The 10,493-nt window shown below is 47.6% G+C and overlaps 1 protein-coding gene across 4 annotated transcripts in view; it reads left to right on the top strand.

Moving 5' to 3' along the window:
* The first annotated feature begins 401 nt into the window (after window positions 1-401).
* RNASEH2B (ribonuclease H2 subunit B) overlaps window positions 402-10,493 on the top strand; it is an 84,029-nt gene continuing 73,937 nt past the window's right edge. For all 4 annotated transcript variants that reach the window (XM_055123896.1, XM_055123895.1, XM_055123894.1 and 1 more), the window contains exon 1: window positions 402-992. In XM_055123896.1, coding sequence (XP_054979871.1) covers window positions 929-992 — 64 coding nt within the window. In that variant the 5' untranslated portion in view covers window positions 402-928. The remainder of the gene's footprint in view (window positions 993-10,493) is intronic.

Raw genomic sequence — 10,493 nt, 5'->3', positions numbered from 1 at the left:
CCAACCCCTGTTAATAGTAATTGCGCCTAGGGAGGGGAGTAGAATTCGGGATCTGCGTTAGGAGGGAGAAATGCTTTTTAACGTACGAGAACTATTCATTTTTCTTTTTAAAAAACATGGCTCCTTGATAACTTAGCAAATCGAGCCCACGTAACTCTTCTCATAACTCATTAAACTTAACCTGCACATTTGGTGACCCTAATTTCTTCTTAACATTATTTTGAAAATTTAAATTTGTGAAACTTTTTATTAGTACCGGGCCTTCCATTTTGTGACTCCAACTACGCATCTCTGTTTGGTGACAGAGAGTTAGCCCGAGAAACCATAAAGCGCAACATTCTTTCCTCCCTGTTCCATCTCCTTTGAGATCCTGCTACTCTCCCTCCGGCCCCAGCGGGGAGCGCGGCGGCCCAGACTCCGAGCAGCTCCGGGGTCGCAGCCCCCGACGCTGAGAGTGACAGCAGGAGGGGGACAGTCCCCGGCGGTCTCAGCCCTGGGGGGCGACTCTGCCTCGTCGGCGTGCGCCAGGCGTCACGGGTCGCGGCCGTCCCAGACTGCCGGGGACCGGCCTGGCCCCGCCTCCTCCGGCGTCCCCGGGCCCCGGGGCGCGCTCGCAGGTGGCCCCGGAGAGGGTCGCCGCCCCGCGCGCCGCGTCACCAGCACCTACCACTGGCCGTGCGCGCGGGGGGAGGCCGCGACCCTTCCCGCCGCCGGACGACGTGGCGCCACCCTCGGACGGGCGGGCTTGGCGCTAAATTTCAAACTCGCCGGGGGAGGCGGGCCGGCTCCGGAAACGCCAGAAAGCGAAAGCGCAGCCCGCGCGCCGCGGGGGTCGGGGCCGCCGCGCTTCCCGGGGCCGCCGCTACTCGCGTCACTTTCGCTCAGCCGCGTGGGGCCCGCGGCCTGCACGCGGCCGGCCGGGCGGGGCATGGAGGGCGGCGCGGAGCGCGGGGCCGGAGCGCACGGCGGCCAGCGCGTCGTCCTGCTGCCAGGTAAGGCGCGCTCCGTCCGGGCCTGCGCGCACCCGCACCGGGCCTGCGCATCCGCACCGGGGCCTGAGCGCACCCGCACCCAGGCCTACGCGCGCTCCGTCCGGGTCTGCGCGCACCCGCACCTGGGCCCGCGCGCACCCGCGCTGTGGACCCGCGCTCGGGCTGGGCCCGCTCCGCACGCAGACCGCGCGTCGCCGCGGCTCCCGGGGCTCCCGGGGCTCGGACGGGCGCGCGCGCGGGGCGGGGCGGGGCGTGAGGAGCGGGGCGGCCCGCCGGGGGGCAGGTTTCCCCGCGGCCCCGCTTCTGCGTCCCTCCGGATGGCCGCCGGGATGTGGGATGTGGGAGGGCCCCGTGTCGCGGGAGTGGGGCGGCGGCAGTCCGGGGCGCCCCGCTCAGGGTGGGGAGCTGGAAAGCTGAGCCACGCAGGCGCTCTCCGCGAGGGAGCGTCTCTGGCCTGGGGGCTCAGAGAAAAAGCGGAGAAAAGCCGCCACTCCGCGGACTCAGCTAACAGTTGAGAGTCAACAGGAAACGCAGCGTATCTTACAGCAAACAATACTGGCAGTTTACTTCGCCAGTAAACTTATTCATTTACTTTAAAAACTGGATCCACTCTCCTCTTCCTGCTCAGTGTTCTCTGACCTGTGCAGTGCCCCCTCGGGCTACCAGCGTTACACCTGCTGGGGGGGGGCGGGGCAGAGAACTGGGTGTCCCCTAAGACTCAGCACCTCACTTGTGCGTGGCCCTTGGACCATCTCTCTGGCCTGATCGTCTGGATTGTTGCTTTTTCGTGTTTTGTTGTTAGTTTTGGGGCCACATCCTGTGGTACGCAGGGCTTACTCCTGGCTTAGTTAAAGGATTTCTCCTGGTGGTGAACCCGTGGCCATGTGGGGGACCAGATATTGAACCCCGGTGGTCAGTGCAAGGCAAGTGCCTTCCTCACTGTACCATCTTTCTGGCACCCAGATTGTTAGGGCGTATACTGAGCATTATTGCATGAGAGTTTGTCATAAATATTTTGTGTTCTGTTTATCACCCCACTCGCTCTGTACAGAGGCATATATGCAGTTGAGCATTCAGCTCAGAGAAGTTTTCTTGTGCCCACTCCTGTAGCCATTGCTCAGTGAGGATGCAGACTGTTCCAGCAAGGTTCTCATGCCGCTGTTCTGCGGACCCCGTCTCCTTTACCCTGACTCTCGTCATCAGAGATTCTTTTCGCCTCTTTGTATAAGTATATGTTCCTTTATTGCTAGCCCTCCCCCATTTCATTTTTAAGTGCATGTGACTTGTAAGTACAGTGTGTTGCAGTGATTCTGTTTCTTGGTTTTTCATTGCTGTGTATATTACCTTACATTCTTCTAATGTACGTAGGTATTTAGAGTACTTCTGGTTCGACTCTAGTGAATTGTATTTTCAAGAAAATTCTGTGATTTCACTGGGGTGTATACTGAAAAGTAGAATTGCTGATTTCAAGTGCTTCATGATCAACTCTAATAGAGACAGCTAAACAAGTTTACAAAATGGTTGTACCAATTTACACTCCCATCAGTAATTTGTGAGAGTTCCTGTTGCATCACATCTTTGCTAGAAATGTTTTTTGTTGTTGTTTGTTTGTTTTTTGGGCTACTGAAGGCCATATGGGGTGCCGGAGATTGAACTTGGGTCAGCCACATTCAAGGCAAGGGCCCTACCAATGGTACTATCTCTCCAGCCCATGCTAGAGATATTTATTTAGTGAAATGGTTAATTCAAGGTTCCTAGAGGAATCCAGCAAAGGGTTACCTTTATACATGCTTTCACTAGGAAAAAAAATCTTATTTTGTCACATTCAATAAGTTTTTCAGGTTAGGAACTCCAATCATTCTTTCAGAATCAAGTACAGAATTGTTTTTCAGATACACGAAATGGTTAGAGATCTTTAGAATTTCTTATTTTGTTCTGTTTAATCAGCATTGACTTCTGAAGGGTGTTTGTATCCTCATAGTACTAAAACAAACACTTTGAACAAACAGGAACCTGAAATCAGAATTGATTGCACAGCTGAAATATGCAGGCCTAGAAGAGGCATTTCATCCTCTCAGTTCCTCCTCAAAGCTGAAATGCTCTGTGACCCTTAGGACAGGGGAGGTTGAACAGATGGACAGGAAGAACCACATAGTCAGGAACTGGGAAGTAGACCATGATCTGGGTGTTATCTGTTCTAGGTTCGATTCCTGGCACCACATGGCCCCTTCCTCCACCCACCCCCACCAGCATCCCCCAGCATCACCAGGTGCTTCCCCAAAGACCCTTGAGTACTGCTGTATTACCCTGGAGGTTCCCAGCACATAGGGTCCAAGCTATATCATATCCTCCAGCCTTTGCGCTGAATTGACAGTCTAGTCAATATCATTGCAGTTGGGGTCCCCAGAGAGTTAGAAGCCTCCCCTCCTCCAAAGAACTATAGTCAGGGGCCAGAGAGATAGTACAGAAGATAGAGCCCTTGCCTTGCACATAGCGACCCAAGTTCTATCCCTGGCATCCCATATGGTCCCCCAGCACCACCAAGAGTGATTCCTGAGTACAGGGCCCTGAGTAAATCCCGAGCATTGCCGGATGTGGCCATCCAAAATAAAAAAGGGAAAAAGAGAAAAAAAGAACCATAGTCTGGCCCACTCCCCTTGAGCTTCCTACTCCTCTCCCTTGCCTGCTGGCCTTTGGTGCCACCTGCAGGCCTGAGGGTCCAACACTAGTGGTTAGATGGTTGCTGCATTACAGCTTGTCTTCCCAAATGCTTGAACGCAGGCCTCCTGAAAAGCTGGCGAGACCCCACTCTCCCTCCCCTCTAAATTTGTAGGTTTGGAGTGGGAATAGAAGACCTGCAGTTCTACTGAGTGCCCACATGATGCTAACTCTGCCAGAGACCAGGGTGGCTAGTCACTAGTGAGCTCAATTTTTTGTGGCCAGATCTTCCATGGTCCTGAAAGTGCCTGTCAGTTGCATCTTCACAGATGTATTTGTTGTTTTTCCTGGTAGATAGGAAATCAACCCTGGTTAACTTACATATTTGAGGGGCAGAAGTGACACCTTGACTGAATGAGCACCAGACGTATAGTGAAGTGGGGTCATGAAGGAAGAAAGCAAACTTGTAGAAAATTTTCCAGAAGTATCTAGAGGAAGCAGTTTGAAATCAGCTCTAGGAAAACTTCAGCAATCCAAAGAACTTCCTCTCTATACTAAAAAGTGAGTCCATTAACCAATAGGCCACGGAATTTTCAAATCTTATCTGTATAACTGTTTATCATGTGGTACCTCTTGAAGAATCTATTTAGAATATTATATTAGGTCTCTTGGTCTCATGTTCATTTCTGGGGAAATGTCATAGATAAACACAGACTAGAAGTTGAAAAGGGTTATTTGTGAGGTAGGCAGATCTGGGGCAGGGCATGACTTTCATGATTTTAGATATAGAGCCGCCTTTCATTTCCATAGTGGGATGGTTTAAATATATCTGGAATATGGAGTACTGTCCCATTTTCAGCTTTAGTTACTATAGGACCATCAACATTTCTGCTTCTTAGAATGTGGTAGAAGTTGCCATCTGTCTCTGCTGCCTTAAATATTAATGTTCAGGATACACACATACACCCACAAATTTAGTGCTAACCCAGGCTACGCTCAGGGATAACTCCTGAAGTTGCATGGGAAACCACGTGTAGCACCAGGGGTTTGAACCAGTGTCGGCTGCATGCAAGGCAAGCACCTTATCTCCTGTACTTTATCCTTAGGTATATTTTACTTAGGTTATAGCCTTAGGTCATATTTTAATTATTTTTCTTTAGTCCATGTTTTGCAGTTTTCAGTTGTACTGAGTTGGAGTAAGTTTTAAAATGATGGGCAGTTGGAACAGACTCATACATTATAGTAGGGAAGATTTATTGCTCTTGTTAGGTGAGTCCTATTACTTAGATATCTCTAAGGAAATGTCAAAACACTGGGAAACTCTAATGTTGTGTGAGGCAAAACAGGAAAGACAGAAATGATCTCAGGGTCATTAAAACTCATTGAGGGGCTGGAGAGATAGCCCATCAAGTAGGGCGTTTCCTTGAATGCGACCAACCCAGGTTCGATTCCCAGCATCCCATATGGTTCCCTGAGCACCGTCAGGAGAGATTTCTGAGTGCAGAGCCAGGAGTAACTCCTGTGCATCCCTGGGTGTGACCCAAAAACCAAAAAAAAAAAAAAAAAACCCAAAAAAACCCCCAAAAAAACCCCCAAACATAAAAACTCACTGAGGTCTACTTATACTGCAAATATCCCTCAATCAACTCCTGGATTAAAAAGCTCTTAGATCAAATTGGACTGCAGTTGGCATCTTCAGTTGTAAACATGTTTTGCAATAGTTATCTTTTATTTCATGAAAGTACATGTTTAGAAGTTTTTCAGAAAAGCTGTATTTTAAATTTAATTTTACACTAGTAGCATAATGGATATTAGGGTTGTGGGCAGAGGCTGGATTGCTGGTGGTGCTTAGGGTCCCGGGCCTGCCAGCCCACTTCAGACATTCCAGACATAGGAAGGAACTTTTTGTGTGACGTTCCTTTAATCATAAACAACATCAGGTTTTCCTCTCAAAATGAGATGCCAATATATGAATACAATCTTCAGAATTCTATTCTAAAGCAGGGTTTCTCACTTGTGGGATGTGGCCTCCTGTTGGACCCCTGGGATCTTCTAGGGGTGCCAGAGGTGAAAAGTATTTCAGTGGGGACCTGCTGCAGGAAGCTAGGAGGCCGAACAATAGGACAGGAAGAATGTAGGAAGGAAACAAATTCAGAAGGAGTTGCAGTCAGAAAAAATGGTTGAGAAACAGTGTTCTAAAGAATTTAATACATGAAATAAATTCAAGAGGAAAATTTAATTTTGTATTTAGTTATTGCGAAGATTTATAGAATTTCTGATTAGAGTTTTGTAGTTTCTTGTAAGTCCACAAGAACCATGCCTTCCCGGGGTGGGGGTAGGGGATGTTAAATTTAGGTAGCAATGGAAGAATTACTAGAAACCTAAAATAAATTTTCCATCACCTGAAAAACAAAACAACAATGGAAATCAACAACAACAACAAAAATTCTTTTCTTCCTTTTTTTTTGTGTGTGTGGGGGGGGGTGGGGAGGCTCACCTGGCAGTGCTCATGGTTTGTTCCTAGTTCTGTGCTCAGGGGTCACTCCTGGTGGTGCTTAGGGGGCTATTTGTGGTGCTGGGGATGGAACCAGCCTCTGCTATGAGCAAGGCAGGTGCTGTCACTGCTGCCCTATCTCTTTGTCCCACCCTTTCCTTTCTTTACCTAAATTCACATGACTATGCACAGAAGGAAAATTTAAGCTAATATTTTGTTCTTTGTCAAGACCATTAGTTTGTGTGTATGCTTGTATTTAGACACATATGCTGTCGGCTAAAAGCTTTCTTATTTTCGGGAGAGATGATTCCCATGGGAGGACTCCGAACTTGACTTGGTCTGGATGGGAAGCCTGGCCAATTCCTGTGCTGATTTTAGACAACTGCTGAGTAATTAAGCCGGGCTCCTTGGAAGATGGGTCAGTTACTGCGCCGTCTCCTGCGGGTCGTCAGTCGAGTGGGGAGTCTGTGTTTCTGGCATGGAGCTTCTTTAACATTTTCCACACAGATCTTAGTCTGGCTCTGTGCTCATGAGACTCTTTTGGTGCAAACAGATCTTCCTCAGATGCCCTGGATCTGCTCCTCTTCCTACTCAAACACTTTCTGAAGTAGATGCACCTATTTGGTTGCCAGTTGTTATGATCAGACTGTTTCCAGGCCCTGATCTTGTCCTGCTGGTAATTGTTCCCCCAAACCTGGATACAGTGGAACTCATGACTTGTCATATTTATCCTCCAAGGTTTAAAAAGAAGTATTCATATATATATGTATATGTATACATATATACATATTTAAGTAGTAACAGGGACTGCATGACATTCTTCCCGTCTTTGGAGCTTTAACACAGTATTAAGAAACCAGCAATTCATCAGCATTTTTCTGGAGCCTGTCTGTTATCAGACACCTCACATTAGGTTTATGTTACTTGTTAGCTATTAGTTCTTGGAGAGATAGCTTCCTCTATTTCCTCAATGTTTACTGGCGCGGGTGGGGAGAAGGAATAATATTAATCTCTTGGGGCTACTGTCTGATGGTTCATAAGATCTATCTTTCACACTGGGCTCTTAGCCCTGGGCCTGGAACTGAACGGGTATTGAGCAAATGTTTGCTGCAAAAATAAATGTCCCACATTCTACTTCTTCCTGCAGTTTATTTTTCTTACACTGTCCTTCCTTCCCTTCCTCTTCTTCTCAAACACTACTTCTTCAAGGATGCACTCAGCTTTCCTTTCTATCATGCTAAGCCATTTGTTCTAGTCCAACTTTTCTTTCTCTGAATGTCAAGGGCTTTGTGTCAGCCTGACCCAGGCACATTTGTTTTGTGCCTGGCAAGTACCTACTTAGCATTTAAACTCTGTCTCAGGTGCCACCTCCTCCAGGAAAGCCTTCCCAGATCCTCCTCTCCCATGAGTGAGCAAGTTTTGTCGTGCTTATTCAGTTTGCTTTCATTTTTATAGAAATGCACATTGGGCTCCCAGATATGCCATAAACATGCAGACTAAGGTAACAGAATTGAGGGTCCTGAGTTAAACCTCCAGGTTTGTGGATAGTTAATCTACAACAAAGGAGCTAACTATTTTAAGTAGAGCAAAGAATTTGGTATTACAAGGTTTCTTAAAAGCAGCATCTACCAAGAATGCAGGTGTCTTCTGAGTAACTCCAGGTAGTTGGCGTTTCAGGCGTGAACACCTTGGCCTTAGGTTCAATGCCAGACATTGCCCCCAGCCTCTGATTTCTTTTGTACCCAGGCCCTTTATTTTTATTCTTTAAATTTCTTTAAAAGTCACTTTCTTTTCTAGGTCTGAGGGTTTTGCTAAAGTGGAATGAGCTGCCGGTGAAAGGTCAGACTTGCTTGTTTTGCTGTCTGTTTATTTTGTGCTTCTGAAACAACTGGGACCCAGCTGGCGGGGCTCTCTGCTTTGCCAGCACCAAGGCTCCCAGCGGTGGTCCAAGGCTCCTCTCATCTCAGTTTGGACCTGTTCATGGTTCATCTTGACCAGTTAACTCTCTCCACCTCTTTCTTCCAGCTTTTAAAAACTAACTTTACTAGAAGAGCATGCATGCCAATATAGAAATATTAATAATGTAGACAAACATAAAGGAGAAAAGAGTTTGTTCATCATCCTGCTTCGCAGAAGAGACAAATTTGAAATTTTTTTTCTCCCTTTCTTTTATCTTGTATGGATCACAAAATGAACTCCAGGGTTCTTAATTTTTTTCCTCATTCACTCCCACCCCAGTCCCCATGTTTCCACCTTGATTTCAGTATTTACCCTCACTTCGGGCTGGAGTGATAACATAGTAGTTGGGCGTTCGCCTTTCACGCGGCTGACCTGAGTTCAATTCCTCCGCCCCTCTCGGAGAGCCCGGCAAGCTACAGAGAGTATCGAGCCCACTCCGCAGAGCCTGGCAAGCTACCCGTGCGTATTGGATATGCCAAAAACAGTAACAATAAGTCTCTCAATGAGAGACGTTACTGGTGCCCGCTCGAACAAATCAATGAGCAACGGGATGACAGTGACAGTGACCCTCACTTCACTTTTTCTTCCTCTGATACTCACTGGTGCTCAAAGTTATTTGGGTTATATCAGAGTACTCTGACTCTGTTCGTAGTACTTCTATGTAGAGTCAGAAAAGAATGACTAAGTTGATTTAACGATGAGTAAAGGGCTGAGAATTTTCTCTTAATTCTGCTATGAAGAGAAATTCACAGGGACACAGAAAAGCTGACAAAAAGAAATTGTGGCTCACAGTATTCCAAATAAGAGCTTTTGCTTCCCAGGCTAGACAGGACACACCTGGAATGGAGTATCTTTTAAGAGTGGACTGAAGCAGGAAACAGAAAGAGATGTAAGAGAGGGGAAGTAAAATTCACAGAACCATAGTGGATACAATTGCAAGCTTGTATGTTTGGAAGCTGTTTAACTTTGAATTTTTTTTTTTGTTTGCTTTTTGGGTCACACCTGGCAATGCACAGGGGTTACTCCTGGCTCTGCACTCAGGAATCACCCCTGGCGGTGCTCAGAGGACCATATGGGATGTTGGGAATCGAAACTGGGTAGGTCACATGCAAGGCAAACGCCCTACCCGCTGTGCTATTGCTCCAGTCCCTAACTTTGGATTTTCATTGTTTTTTTTTGTTGTGATAGTGCTGGGGCTTGCTGCCTTGTTGCCTGTGAGGAGGTTACACATGGAGAGGTCTCACTTTCGGTTAGGGATCACCTGGGTGTTAAGGGGCAGTGTCTGGGGAAGAATTCAGGGCCTCTCATACTCCAGTCCTGCTCTGAGGCACAAGCCAGGGCTCCTAACCATGAGGATGACCCTGGCCTCTGCAAGCATCCCTTTAAATTGGACATCATTCGGAATGGACCATGTGCAAAAATGACTATTTGTTTGACATGGGCTAGTGCACTCCGTGTGTTGCAGGGCTGTCTGTACACCTCTAGGACTGCCACATGGTTTCTGAAGTGCTGGCTGTGTGCTGGGGCGAGAGGGCGCGAGGTGCCAGACAGCATGGGGATCTGGAACTCGGGAGTTCTTCTCTGAACATTCACTTCCTCCCCTCCCTCCAGCTGCCTTCACCTCCTGGGCAAGAGGCTGCCTGTTCTCTTCACTGTAGCAGTACTGTTTTCTTTTTTTTCTTTTTTCTTTTATTGAATCACCATGAGATATAGTTAGAAGCTTTCGTGTTTGAGTTACAACCACACAATGATCAAACACCCATCCCTCCACCAGCGCACATTCCCCACCACCAATATCCCCAGTATATCCCTTGGCTCGAGCAATAACACAGCGGGTAGGGCATTTGCCTTGCACACGGCCGACCCAGGTTCGATTCCTTTGCCCCTCTTGGAGAACCTGGCAAGCTACCGAGAGTATCCCGCCTGCACAGCAGAGCCTGGCAAGATGCCCGTGGTATATTTGATATGCCAAAAACAGTAACAACAAGTCTCACAATGGAGACGTTACTGGTGCCCGCTTGAGCAAATTGATGAGCAACAGGATGACAGTGATACAGTAATACCCCCCCTTTAATCACCCTCCCCCTGCCTCTATGGCAAACAGTATTCCCCATACGCTCTCTCTACTTTTGGGCATTATGGTTTGCAATGCAGATACTGAGAGGTTATCATGTTTGGTCCTTTATCTACTTTTGGCATACTTTTGGCATACATCTCCCATCCCGACTGATTCCTCCAACCATCATTTTCTTAGCGATCTCTATTCTAGCTGAGGCAGGCTTCCAACTATGGGCCAATTTTCCTGGCCCTCGTATCTACTTATCTACTTTCTTTAGATGTCAGTCTCATGTTATATTTTATATTCCACAAATGAGTGTAGTCCTTCTTTA

The sequence above is a fragment of the Sorex araneus genome, chromosome 1, assembly GCF_027595985.1.
Source record: "Sorex araneus isolate mSorAra2 chromosome 1, mSorAra2.pri, whole genome shotgun sequence".
In the NCBI taxonomy this organism is placed as follows: Eukaryota; Metazoa; Chordata; class Mammalia; order Eulipotyphla; family Soricidae; genus Sorex; species Sorex araneus.
Note: the sequence above shows the minus strand (reverse complement) of the source record. Positions and strands in the feature narration are given on the sequence as shown.